Source organism: Pomacea canaliculata, linkage group LG4 (assembly GCF_003073045.1).
Source record: "Pomacea canaliculata isolate SZHN2017 linkage group LG4, ASM307304v1, whole genome shotgun sequence".
Lineage (NCBI taxonomy): Eukaryota > Metazoa > Mollusca > Gastropoda > Architaenioglossa > Ampullariidae > Pomacea > Pomacea canaliculata.
The window spans coordinates 30,061,344-30,076,104 of NC_037593.1; the positions used below are offsets into that span (position 1 = coordinate 30,061,344).

Below are 14,761 nucleotides of genomic sequence, written 5' to 3' on the forward strand. Positions count from 1 at the left end.
CAGTCAAAAGCTGGTGAAATTTGTTTTTTTTCCAGTAATTTAGTAGAAGTACTTTTTTTTCAAATATTTCATTAATGCCATAAACTTGATCACATAGCATCTAGCATATTAGAATGTTTTAACTAATGAAGTAGCACTGATCTGTTTTAGTTGCTTGAATAGTTCAATCTTTTCATAAACCACTTACATCAAACAGGCATTTTGGGTGTAGTGGAAAATAAGCTAACAATGCATGTCTTCATGAAGAACCCAAGGCAAGCTAACAAAGTGAAGAAACCAATGATTGTGCACAATTTATTTCTGATTGCAGTAGCAGGGCAGTGCAACATGTACAACATACATGTATACATACGATCAAAGCAGCATCTCTACAGTGCACATATGTATTCTAAAGCAACTCTGCAATACTGCTGTATATGCAAACAAATAAAATCCTGGCTTAAGAAAGTCCATCACTATCACTTGTGTGGGTATCTTTTTGTTTTCTTTTAAACCATCAAAGTTGCTTTCTAGAACATTTCAATTTCACAAAGAGTAGTTCTTCCATCTAATCACCAAACACTGCTTAAAAATTTGCATTAATGCATTGAAGAATTCTATGCTGAGAATAATTTTTATTTTAGCAGGTTTTTTTTTAAAAAGGTGCACAGCAAACTGGTTTATATTTTTCAAGCAATGACTATATGCACCAGTTCATACATATTCAGTTTTAAATGCATAAATCAAGTGTTATGGAAAAAATAAATGCCACTGCAGCTCAGAGAAATTGAAACAATCTCAAGAGTTTTTTGGCGTTTAGAACTTGACTATTCTCCTTTTATCAATGAGATAACTGTATACAACCAAGCTCAAGCAGTCAGTAAAAGGGACCGGAGCAAACTCCATACTAGCTGTTCTCTCTTAAACAGTACACCAGCTTATGCTGTAAGAACAGCCTACCAGCTGCATGGGTAAAGGCTGATGCACAGAGTGAAACACATTACGCCAGTATATAACAGGTTTTGAAATGAATATCTTACACAAAAGCATGGAATGACGAGAAAAAAGTTTTACACACCAGATGCAGGTACCGAACAAATGTTATCTCACATTCATTACTGCAAAAATTTCTCAAAGAAAATCCAGTGTACAAAATATGTGCAAAACAAACCAAAAAAAAAAAAACTGAGTATTTTGATCGTTCAAATGATCCAAAGCAAGGATTTGAGTATTGGTGATGTTTCTAAGTTGGTGTAACTATCAGCTTGTATTCATTAAGCCAGTGAAAGCAGGCTGTGTAAACGTGTCCGTTGCATTACACAATATCACGTCACCTGATACTGAGGGTGGGGGGCACCAAGAACAAAATGTGCAAGCAAAAAAGCAAAAATAGATTATGAACCCCATCAACATCAAATTCACACAAAACCTAACAAAAATGTTTCCAGAGGAATTTTCAGAAAAGAACATAAGTGCAAACTGAGTGCTATTAAGATAATTGAAAACAAAAACAAGATAAAGATTTTCATAAATATTATGGGCTTCAATTTGACCACTTCAAGAAGACATCCATGTTGCTTCTTAATGTTTCATATTAACTTCCATAATTCATTGAACACTGTGATAGTGTGTACACAAAAGGTAGAAATAGCAATGTGAAAAAAGTAATAAGTTTTACACACTGGTGGTGGTCAAAACACTATGTGCCACCACAGGTAATGTGTAAACATAGGATAAGAGGTATGTCAAAGTATCTGTGTATGTATTTTTATCTTGCTTACCCTTAACATCGTCAAACAGATGAAAACACAAAAACTCAACACAGCACCAAAACATGTTCTCAGTCATTGAAAACAAAAAACTTACCTTGTCTCAAGTGCACTCAGTGAACTATTTTTGGTAATTTCAGTTTGTACATAGAGTTCAGACCGACATAAATCTTTACATAGCTGATCATATAGTGTATTCTAATTGGCACATTAATGAGTTTGCAGAAGGATCCAAACAAAGATATTTTGGATTTGAGCAATGCGGTTCTAGAAGCATCATCAAAGCAATAAATCTGCGTCCACTTATGAAAGACTCTGCCAATCATTATGCAAATTCTTGTTTAAATACCTCAACATGCCAACCTAAGCATGCCTAAAACAGCAGCAATAACAAAGCCTCAAAGAGTATTTCAGAGGTGACAGAAATGACAAGATGGCTAAGCCTTTTGGTGGTAGGCTTATGCACGGTACCATGAGGCATGAAAATACATTGTGACATGGCAATCGTTTTGTATTTACCCACTCAAAAACCAACTGTTTCATAAAGCTTTCACAGATAGGAAAATAATGTAAGCATTGTCGACAAAGGCTAAAAATGTACTGATCTTATTTCGTTTCTAGATTATAAATATCACATAAATATAACAACAACATACATGATTTGTGAAGAACATAAGATATACAGACAGTTCTGTCCTCATGTTGCTACATGATAATCAGATTTTAAAATCCCACTGCATACTCTATTGCCTAACAAACATTTTCAACCATAGAAATGAGAAGATAATTTATCCATAGAGTTATGCTGCAGGTCAAGCATTTTAAGGTAGTTTGGTAGAGAAGACACAGCTAAATAAATCTTGAAAAAAAAGTGTTTCTCCATTGAACAGTGTTCACACATTTTTAAATCTTTAAACTACACAGCACAGCAAAAAACCCACTGATTCTTCATCAAGCATTCATTTATATATGAAATCACAGCGCAAGAAAAAAAAAGGGCAGTGTTTGGATGAGTGGACCTTGTTGATGTAACACAGTAAGGTACCCACATCGGGTCAGCGTTCATGAGATTATGCTAATTTCACAACCATAAGTACAAATCTCTTGTTATACAGGATACATCCTGTTTACAGTACTGCCCTGCAGCAAGATGTCCTGGCTTGCAATCCTGTCATGACCTAATATATCGCAAGCAGCATATCCTATTAAGTACAAATAGTACAATAACCTTCCTTCGTACTCAGCCAAATCTGTGGATATAATCTGGAAGGCCTGTTGATATAGTGTGGAAGGCAGTGTACAGAAGCAGGTCATAGTGTTTTGAAACTTGCACCAGCAGATTGCGATTTACAAGGCACGACTCAGAAGTAACCTTTTTGTTCTCAAGACTCTCTTCAAGTACAGGACAGACAACTCCAAGCTTTGGATGAACAGGAATGATTGTTCTTGGTGTATTGGTTACTTTTAATGTGCTAGTTAACAAAGAAAAAAATATGATTATCTCTAGAAGCACATGGGCTTCATGTCCATGGCTGTGAGTCTAAAATAAGACATTTCATGTAAGGGCACAGACACTACACCACAAGCAAAGAATTAAAGCTGCAACTGATGTACATGTGCACTATAAAAAAAAAAAACAAACAGCCTGATGCTCCAACAGTTTCTTGTAGCACTTATGATTCTCCTTTTTCTTTTTACCCCTTTATTTTCTTAAAACATGTTTCTGTTGAAGATAGCCAGTGACAAATATTAAATACAGAAATTAACAAGGACATTGTATGATACTGGAAAACTGGCAAGATGGAAAGTGTGCCAAAGACACAGCAGGATAATATTGAACAGGACACAGCATAAAAATGGTAAAAAACGAAAGAACACAAGCAGTGCTACAAAGGCTAAAAATGCTTGCAACTGTGATTCTTAAATGTCATTAAGCTTAAAGAGAGCTCACGGAAGTGCCTTGTATTTTCCTCCAGTAGTTTGGTTTGATGACTGAACTCTGATAGATTCTCTTGTGAAATTCCCATGTACATTTTTTTCATAGCATCAACACACACACATATCACATAAATGTGAAGATTATAATCTAGAAGGCCTTGCATCTTACACTTTTTATAATACACTATTTTGGCGATTTAAACTTCCTCACATCAAAAGTCTTGTTTTGTCAATGCTGTTTGTTTATGCAATCTGACTTGTTCTCCAAATACTTCTAGCAGTATCACTGTAGCATACCATCCTTAAAATAAGCCAGCTGTAAGTTTAATATCATGATTAAAAAGCATTCCCTACAAAGACATAAAAGTATGTGACTGGTACAAAATATGGCATTAAGTGAGCAACAAAGTTTTTGTAGCAAGTTTACTTAAACGTTAATTCTGATCTGAAAAATAAAACTGTAATATTTGTGTTGCTTATACTTGAGCACTATGTTATTTCTTTTAATCCTGCATCCTATTTCTGATAAAAGTCATTCACTATGCTGCCACAAGAACAATACAAAAAATACAAAGATAGGGAAAATGACAATGTTTCCCCAGTGGATTTTCCATGGTACATGTTAAAATCTCATACGCTTTGATTTGAGCATCTAGCCACCTTGCATGTGTCTATCTCTGGTTTCTTCAGCTGTCAATGACTATTGTGACCTTTGAAACCATCATAAAACTTCTGGATGAGGCACATTACAAGGCTGCCAGAAATTATCTTTGGATGTTGGGTCTCTATGCCAGTAGGTCTTTGTGTTCTCTGTGCCGCAGGGACCCTGCAATGTTAGTCTCTGTTGCTGGGGATGTATGCCATTGTCTTCTTTGTCTCGTGTAGTTTTCCTGTTCCTAGCACTCAGGGTTTCCTTCCTTAACAACTACAGTTATTGTCAGCGTTAACTAATTCATGAAGACCTCCAACACAACAAGCTTTTTTCCCCCTTCACGGAGGGAAAGTGTGTGAAAAAGCTGGAGCTGTCATGAAAACAAACAAAAACCCACTTTCCTGGCAATTTCCAAGGACAAGCAAGTCCTTTAACATGTCTAGTGACTATTATAGACTATTATTGTATGTTACTAACAATGCAATAGCAGCATCAAAAGTAAATCAACTAATGCTGCTTGTTCATGTGAGAAATGTCAATACGCCTGACAGCCAAAAGTGCCACGACAACAACACAACAATTTGACATTAACAATAGCAACATAGACAAAAATTACAAATATATTTGTAAATGTAAAAGAATATAAGAATTCTGAATTCAAAAGATTTGAAAATCAGAAATTCTCAACCTCTCTGTTGACTTGTCCTTATTCTTATGCCTTTGTTCCCTTCAGTAAATCTAGCAATGAATCAACATTGTTTTATGGCGACACCAAATAGTTTCGAATGAACATAATGATTATTTTGTCAATATGGAGGACTTACCAAAGAACTGCAAGGTTGCCCTTGCCTTACGAATAGTAATATTGTTTTTTTCACAAAATAAACCACGGTCATTAGACATCAAAAATAAGTTAGAAAATCTATAGGCACAGAGTCATGATGAAGTTGAATACTTTCTTCAAATGCAAATAGAGATCACTGATCCTTTCTCATGAACAAGCAAAAGGAAACCACAGTCTGTGTGCTTTTCAGAAGAAAGAACTGGGGAAAGAATGTATCAAAACTAACGTACAGTCATTATGCATTTCAATCCTCCTCCCTCACTGTTGTAAAAAAAAAAAGGTCAGATTTGCTGGAAATGTAAACATCTGCAATATGCTTAGCAATGCATGTAATTATTCTCAGTGTGAATAGCCTATGTTGGAATTTAGAAAAAAAAAAATGGTAATAAACCCCTCCCACCAAAACAAAAAAATCCACCAGTAGCTCAAAACAATGTACATTTCAAAAAAAAGTTTAAGATCCAAAAATAAATTGACAAGGGTGAAATTTGTGGTTAAGCCATAAAGCTGCAGAAGCCAGTGAGGGAACATGAGGGCACATGAGGGCACATGGTAAAACTACTGAGATAAAAGTAAAAAGATATATACACAGCAATGATGGAAGTCAAAGTATAAATAACGTACCGATGAAATAATTATACAGCCGTGCATGCTTGGCCTTGTCTATCAACTATCTACAGGACCTTCAGCTTAAAATTATTCATCTCCAAGGTTTTTGACTAGAAGTACACTCATCAGCCGTATCCATTAATGGAAAACACGACAAACCCTAAACACGAAAAGCTATTGACAAGCATAAAGCATGTCTCAGAACAAAACACAAGATTTACATCCATCAAAAATGGCAACCTCCATTTGATTCAGTAATGACATGATTCAGACTGTCTTATCAGCTGTTTAAAACTAGCCACTGGCCTTCATTGCCTGTTGGTAAGTTTGTTTTTTTAAGTGGTGACGAGACAAAAATGAGTTCTTCATGGTTACAGGTTGATTAGTTAATATATTTAAACTAATTAAATCCTATCTATAGTTTTGACCTATAGAGTTCAGATGTTGAAATTCATGTCATCCATCAAGATATTCCTGAGCTGTTGATTTTCACAACCAAAGGAAAGATTTCCCTGTGATTTTTTACTTATTTTGCCTCTAAGGAGCACAAACATGTGATGGCTTGTTCTTTATAATTTTCATCACGATCTGTGCACGTTTTTCTGAAGAATTATGTATGGTCCATTATTTATCATGGAATCATGTAACACATACCTGATTAGTCACGTGGCAGCTTGGGTAGTTAAGACCAGATTTAACTAAAAGCACAAATCTGTGTCCGCTGACACATGCTTTATGGGGTGGTGTGTACGAGACACATGCACAGACACACACAATCTCTCTCACAAGTACCTGTCTATCCGTTTACTCCTCACTCAGCTAAACTGTAACGACAGCTTGCACATACAGAGAAGCAAAACCTTTACAGGTTTGTAGACGTCAAGATGGTCTTCATCTCATTCAAAAGCATTACACAAGCCTTTTCCCCCTTCTGTTCTTTTGTGTTTTTATGAGAAAATTCTCTCTTGCTTTTTTTTTGTTTATGCTGGCATGAAAAGTACACTCCAGATTAGCAGAAAGATAAAATGTAAGGCAAATGGTTGAGAAGATGCTGTAGATGAGATCTGTTCCAGCTGTTTGGCTGGCTGATCAAGAGGAAGTTTCTTGGAACACTGTAGCCAATCGTCAGCAATAGACTTGGGATAATAGGGATCAACTTGCATTTTGACATCATAAAATTTCCAGTACTGCCGGTTTTGAAAGAAGTATGTTTTTCCTGAAATGAAAGAAAAAGAGATCTCTAAAACTAAAAGTATTTATGCTCATACAGCTTGTAAAAGATTACTTTAAAAGCTTATGGTGATGTTCCTTTTGTTTTGGATTAAAAAATAGAAAAATAAAAAAAAAATTTGAAAATTGATGCTGTTAATGCATTAAGAAAATTTTCATTCTAAACATGCAACATGCCAGTATGTAAACACAGGAAATCACTCCTTTTAATCCCTCAATATCTTTGTCACCCCAATTATCAACTTAGTCCCTCTGTATCTTTATCCCTTGGGGTATCAACTGAAATCCTCGCGTGACTCTTGGTCACCCTACACTACAGTAATCCCTCACCATATTGTGGTTCACTTTTTGCGGCTTCATTGTATCACAGGTTTTTAAAAAATATATTCTGTATCACTGAGTTTTTGTTACACCACAGGATTTTGCGGTATATATATATAAGTATTTATATAATATTTATTACTTTAATTATTTTTGCTTAAAAATGAAAATGCAAAAAATATATAAAATGTTAATTCAAACATATCAAAAGAATATTAAATTGAAATAAAATACAGTATATACAGGTATTTCATCGATGGATGAATATAGACTGCACACAATGGATATGCATGTGAAGTGTTTATAAGAGTGTGGGAAAGGTTAATAAAAGAGTAGGAAAGGTTTATAGGAGTGTGGGAAGGATTTATGAAGCCTAAAAATATATATAAATAATAAATATAATGCCACTTCTTCACAGATTTTCACCTATCGCAGGTGGTTCTGGGACGTAAACCCTGAATTGGGTGAGGGATTACTGTAGTTATGCCAATACAGTTGATAACATAAAGAAAATCAAATTAAAAACACACCATCCCAATACTGGAATGCAGCATCCAGAGGTACAGGCACTCCACGCCAAATAGACATATCCCGTGGATAGTCATATTCAACGTAAGTATTGTTTACATCCAACTTCCAGTACATGTCACCATACACAAGGTATGTGCGCTGGTTAAAGCCCCATATAAAGACTGTATCAATGTGCTTCACATCCGCTGGGATTCCAAATTCTGTGATAGGTCTTCCCTCAGATGGAAAACCAGCAACCATGTGGTTGGCATTGAATGTCCAATAACGGTCACCTGTCAACAAAACATTTTTAAAAACAGCTTCAGTCATGGAACGGGGATACATTTATAGTTTACTCAGGTCTGCACACTTTTAAAGATAACAGATTCCATAGCCCAGGAGCTGTAGGAGCAGCGAGTGTATGTGGTCCTCCATGTCTAGGGTATGACATGTGGTAGACCAGTGCAGTATGGAATCCTCCATATCTAGGGTATGGCATGTGGATGGCCAGTGCATAAATGATCTTCCATATCTAGGGTATGACATGTGGAAGGCTAGTGCGATAAGGGGACAGAACTCCTTGATGACCACGAAATAGCAGACTAGCCATACCATGCCTCTATCGGCCGGTCAGTATAGGCCTGAGTGGCAGGCCTTGTGAGTCACTGCATCTATCAAGATCTTCCTGACAACTAGTACCAGCAGAACAGCATTGCTGATCATCAGTTGAGGGGTTAATGAACAAATGAAGGTAGTGCCCAATCCTCTCTCTGCTCTCTTCACTTTCCCTGATAATTCAGTTTCCCTTTTCTACTAGGTAGTGTTGGTAGGGGGGAGGGTTGGGGTGAGATTTGCAAGCTACAGGTCCAATCTGTGGCCTGCTCCATAAAAAATGTAAGTAGCAGAGAAGGATAAACATAGTGTGCACTGTCATAGTAAGTGCACTTTGTCGTATCAAGTAACTAAGTCAAGGGAGACAAAACAAATGAAGCAAAAATTAAAAAAACCAGCATGGGCAATGAAAAAAACTAAAATCATTATATAGCAAGATATTGGAGATACCAAATACTAAATGTTACTTATTCTGCATATCTTTACACCCACAATACACACAAATGTGCAAGTCTCAATCTCTACCCCCAAATCCACCTCCCCAATTCACTCTCCTTCCCTTGCTTGGTACCATGCGTACCTTCTCTATTTCCAAATTTTATTCATATTTCAAAACAGCAAGAATTCAGCCATTCATGCAGGAGTGATACCTGAGAAAAAAACTATCTTCTTGTCCCCAGGTCTCTCGAATACAGCATCAATTTTGGTCAATGTTTTAGGAAGGCCATACCAGAACTTGTGTATATGTACAGGTGCTTCTAATATATTTCGTGAATCCATTCGCCAGAACCACTGAAAAATTAAAAAAAATTATATAAATGAATAAATGTATGCTATGACTCAAGAGCAGGGAAAACTCCATCTGGTAATCTAAGTTTACCTTTATTAACACCTTAAAATTTTATTATTACAATTATGAAAATATAGTATGCTAAAGTCGGAAAGTTTTGATGCACCACTCTCTCACCTACTGATGCGCACACACACACACAAACACCCCTGTAAAGTAAGTCCTGTATCACAAATTCAGATACAAACACCACAAGATGAATGTGCATCCAGTTCTTTCACCTCACCTTTCCTATAAACAAGAAAACTTCAGTGCGTATGACAGTGATGGCATCAAAGGGTGTCGTGCAAGGGTCGGGAGACACCTCATCATCTCCTCCAGGTGTTGGATTCACAGTATGTGTCCCGTCAGGTGTTGAGGAAGAGGACACAGTTGATACAGTTGATTTGTTATCAAAATCTACTGGACCTCGAGGTGGGCCTGTTGATGAGTAAAGACAACCAGGCATTGTTCAGTATTTATCTTCATCATGCACTGCAGTTGCAAAAGATATAGGCGGCAGCTGGGAAAAAAATCCCATAAATCTAAACACACTACTCACCATAGAGGCTTTGAATACCCATGGAGTCATCATGGGGCAAAACAAATGGTCCAGAGAAGCCTTGGTACCATGGGTACATCAGCGCACCTGGGTCAGCACTGTGGGCAAGGCCTAGAGCATGTCCGAACTCATGTGCTGCCACCATGAAGAGATCAACGCCTGCCGCATACAAATTACAAGAATGGGATTACTCCTGGAAATAATCTTTTGCCCCCAAATATCTACAGGACTGTTCAGCTATTCAAAACAGGTTATTTGTAGTTAACCTTCATGCTGGAATCAATAATAAATAATGTCACTCGTTTTTACATGTGAGTGTATGAATGCACAGAAACACATTTATACAAACACACACACAGCCCACTAAAGTTTCAATAAGATTATCTCACCATCTGTAGAATTGCTGGTCCACCGCTCGTCATCATCAAAGTGGGTATCACCACCTTTTCCCTCGCCGGGAAAAAATGCGTGAGCTAGGATCATACCTACATACACACAAACACAGCATTGTGAGCAAGCTATTACATAATTATTATAACTAATAAACACACATTTCCATCAACACATCTTGCAAAAAATGAACTTCACAGACTGCTGTCAATCTGCAAATTTTGTGTACCTCCTTCCTGTTTAAACTCCCTCTTATTCTTTTTCTCTCTCTCTCTTAGATGTATGCACACCCTTTCCCCATAGAAATTCTGTGCACTGTAAGTGACGATCAGAACTAACGAGCTACCTTTGCCATCAAAGGGATAGCCGTCCTGATGATAACGGGAGGCAAACTGAATGAGGATGTCAGCGTTGCTTCCAGCCTTGACCTCAGTGAAGGTGAGCTGGGTGGCGTCGCTCCACACCTTGAAGGCGCTCATGATGGTGTCTCTCGTGACGGGGATTTCCATGTCTGGGGTGTAGTTCAGGATCCTGCACACAAGCAAAAGGCAGTTTGGTGTATCTGGGATGAGGCTAAACCCCTTCAATCCTCTTGCCAGCAGTGCTTACATAGACACCCCCCCCCCTTCCTTCTCTTGTTAGCAGTACACACAGTGCGTGCATGCGTGCGCTTGTGTGTGCAAGTGGGGTGCGTGAGAAAAAGAAAAAGAAAGCTTGATAACGTACGAGAGACCGGGCCACTGAGTCAGAAAGAAAGAGCGAGAAAGTGTGAAATGAATGAGACAGGACACGCATTGTCCAGATGACCATACATCCGGGGGCTTGAGAACAGCTCAAGCAACTGAGTGCGACAATGCTTCATGTAGGAGCGTGCATGCTACTGAACGTGTATGCGCACGTGTGTGTGTGTGAGGGAACTGTTAGTTCAGGTGAGCGGTCCACAAAGCGCAATTTAGCGCCGTAACTTACTGGACTACATGACTTGTTGACTAGCTATGATTTTGAAACCAGAATAAAATGAGTGGAAGCAGCTAAGTGTACATCATGATGCCTAGGCAGTGGCAGTTAGGGTGACGACGAAGCGCCAGCGTTGGGCACGTGATTAAGACACTCGCCCCATCAAACCCCATCCGTCACTACGTACCGTCACTATCTTTCTTACCTTAAGGTCTAAGTTCGGCCTTTAAGTACATCTACAGTCATGATAATACTCGTCCACCCCTAAACTGCACAACCAATTTGTTTTGCAAATTTCGCCGTTGCCTCATTCGTGAGAATACAAGATGAAATATCAACCTCGCTCCCTCCCAGTAAACATCGAGTACTGCTTATTATCTTTCTCCCTCATTAAAAACAAATCGCTGTGATATAGCCTTAGTTTGTAGCACGGCACACAACTTAACCAACCAACATTTTTTTTTTTAAATGGAATTGTAAAATATGGGCCATCCTGTCCCTGTTTTTAAATTTAGACATCTCTCGTCTCCATTTAAGAGGCTTGCAAGACCAAGTCTGGATGATTAACCTGCACTTCCGTTCTCGAAACAAACATCTGCAAATATTTTTTTTAAAAAAGGCTAATTAACATGTGGTCCCAGTTCTTCCACTGACTGTAGCTTTAACAAAGTAGATGTATCCATGACAACATTCTGGTGTCAATGGTGTTTGGCCTCTGTCTGTACATCCTAATGTTTTGTAAACCTGCTGTCATGATGTGGGATGCAAAAATGAAGGAAATTTGAAGGCAGTCGTCTGAGAAGGTGCAAGTATCATGTATACACCACACACAATTTGTATTAAGTCTGACCCCTGACAGTGCAACTGCAACCTTTTCAGCAGGATCCGTGTCAACAAGTGTTTGTAAGCAAGACTGAAAGTTGTTAGGGTCTGTAATCTTCCGTATGACGAGTTCCATTGTTAAACTTCCACCAGCAACTCTTATTTTTATCACAATAGTCTTCCCGGATTATTTGTTTTTACTTCCTTCATTGAAACTAGAGTCAGCTGCAAACTGTGATGCTCTCAATGTGGAGGCAAAGTATCCCAGTTATCAGACAGTCGGGTGGATTCTGTCGAGTATTCACTTCGGAACTTTAAGCCAACGATTAACTGATTTTATTTAGTCTCACCGTATCAAGAATATGAAGAATTTGTCACAATCGTCAGAGATGACTCAATGACACGATTTAGGAAATAAACAAATAAAGGAGACAGACTGGCTCACTGTTGAGATACTGTAATAAACAACAGCCCAGCAACCAGTCAGACGTCGTGACGCGGTGTAGTTGTTGTAAAAACTAGAGGGAAGAAAAATGCAAATTTTCTGTATTTCCTGAAGCCTGCAGCAGGGATTGTACCCGATGACCTGACACATACTAGGGCACAGGGCAGGGCAGGGCAGGGCAGGCCTCAGTCAGGAACTGTAGGCAGGGCACAGTCAGGGCTGGTCATTTATGTCCATAGCGCCATCTGCCCCACATCACCTACATTCCGGAATATTACAAATAAAAAGCTAATCAAAGAATTTGTGCGCGTGTCGAAAGATCAACTCAGACGCTGAGTATTTGTCAGATGAGTGAATTTAGTTTGTTCCAAAATACAATCTCCAAACTCGAACATATTCTTTAAGCCTTCATCTTCAGCAAAGGACGTAAAAAACAAAAGAGAGAAAGAAGTCGTGTTTGTGTGGATAATTATTCATCGTCAAGGCTCGAGTTGATGAGAGACTCGAGAGCAAATGACTGAGAGAGAGAGATGGAGTGAGTCACGCACCGCCTCTGTGAGTGTAACCCACTGACATGAGCTCGTGGCTGGCCTGGCTGAACACCAACCATGTCCTGCAGACCTGACATCAAGTGGATGTCATGGGTGGCGTCCTTTGGGGGTTGAAACTTCGTGTACGACCACGTGACTGGGTGTGAGATCAAAGGGCAGTCAGTATGTGTCAGCAGCACGAAGCTGAGAGAGTGAGTATATATCTCGGCTCGAGTTACGGAAGTCAAATCCGAAGTAAAAGGTTTGTATAGAGTTTCAAGAAGGTCGCAATTCTCACGTGGACTGCCTTTGTTTCAGTTTGGATGCACTCCACATTAACAATACGTCACGTGCAGTTCTTTCCGTTACATTCGGAAATAACTGTTCACAAATGGCAGACAGTACAGGTCTACCCAAGAACCAATTAGGATACATTACACATTGAATAACAAAGTTTTGCTGCAGCTTGAGTACAACCTCTCGTTAGCTGAGCCGAGAAGCAGTTTTAGAAATGAGGTAAGAAGGTATGTTAATACGATATGAAATGAAGTTGCCAGGTGTACGTCAATAAAATGGCAGACTGGGGTCTGCGTAAATAAAATGTGTTGTGGTGTAATAAACAAATCACGTAGAGAGGTATTTGTTCACTAAATGATGCGATACATGATTCAAACACGAAGTATTTATGTCAATAAAGAAGGGAAAGAAAATATATTTATTTCTAACATAATTTTAACAAAGCTTTTTTTTCATCATCTGGAACTCAAGAAAGAAAGTGAAATGAGCTAGAGTATACGAAAGAACCAGCTTTATGATTGACTGTAAAGAATGTGCAATTTGCATTTGAAAGCATTTTTTTTTCTCTCTCTCTCTGACTAAATGATATTTTCCTTGAAAGCAACTTCCGGTTCCTAGCGTCTCCAGTCCAGGACGATGCTGCTATACACACGAACAAACACTTTAGGGGTGAACTCTGTGACGACATATCAAATGTACCTTACAGTCATCACTTTCTCATCACCACCTATCTCTTTCTCATCATCTTTCATTATTTTCCCATCCAAGCCGTCAGACCAACGTTTTTTCCATTTGGTGCATGTGTATGTGAAAAACGGGGGATGCTTCCAGAACTTGTCTTGCCTGACTGCCGACAGCACGCTTGAGTGAAGCCAAGGCGTATGAAGGGGGATTACTTTCAAATCGGCTGGTAATTTCAAATGCATATGAATCTCAAATGTCGATAATTACTCCCAGAAAAAGTCATAGAAGACCACCGACATGTCGAATTACTGATTGCGACAATCACATCCTGATGTCCTGCTGTACCTGGCGAAGTCAGGCACCAATGTTTAGAAGAAAAGGAAGAAATAAAAGACACGCAAAAAAAGCAGAACAAAGAAATGAAGGGCACTTCAGCGAGGGCTGGGGGCACGAACTCAAAAATATTACCCGCTTTGCCCCTCAGTTCGGAGACTATATTACTCTGGTGGGCTGCCCACCATACCATCTCACATTACCATACCACCTGCCCACCTTACCACCCCAACATCGGCTGTCGCTGTCAGTACCCCATAGTCCTGTCTCAGCAGCATTCCCTCTTTCCCTCCAACCCCCTATTGCCCCTTGACCCCTTCTCACACAAGAGAAACCGATAAAGTGTCGTCTGCAAGATAAGCGTAGAAATAGCGACGAGCAGAGAAAGGGAAAGATTTTTTTTTTTGCAGGAACGCAGCTTCCGTGCGACCGACTTGCAGAGCTTGAT

The 14,761-nt window shown here is 38.8% G+C and overlaps 1 protein-coding gene across 3 annotated transcripts in view; it reads right to left on the minus strand.

Annotated features, from left to right (window-relative positions):
• Positions 1-280: 280 nt before the first annotated feature.
• LOC112562013 (matrix metalloproteinase-2-like) overlaps positions 281-14,761 on the minus strand; it is a 138,168-nt gene continuing 123,687 nt past the window's right edge. For all 3 annotated transcript variants that reach the window (XM_025234967.1, XM_025234964.1, XM_025234965.1), the window contains 7 exons: positions 10,592-10,776; positions 10,245-10,340; positions 9,856-10,014; positions 9,541-9,734; positions 9,115-9,256; positions 7,873-8,145; positions 281-7,007 (listed from right to left, as the gene is read on the minus strand). In XM_025234967.1, coding sequence (XP_025090752.1) covers positions 6,772-7,007; positions 7,873-8,145; positions 9,115-9,256; positions 9,541-9,734; positions 9,856-10,014; positions 10,245-10,340; positions 10,592-10,776 — 1,285 coding nt within the window. In that variant the 3' untranslated portion in view covers positions 281-6,771. The remainder of the gene's footprint in view (positions 7,008-7,872; positions 8,146-9,114; positions 9,257-9,540; positions 9,735-9,855; positions 10,015-10,244; positions 10,341-10,591; positions 10,777-14,761) is intronic.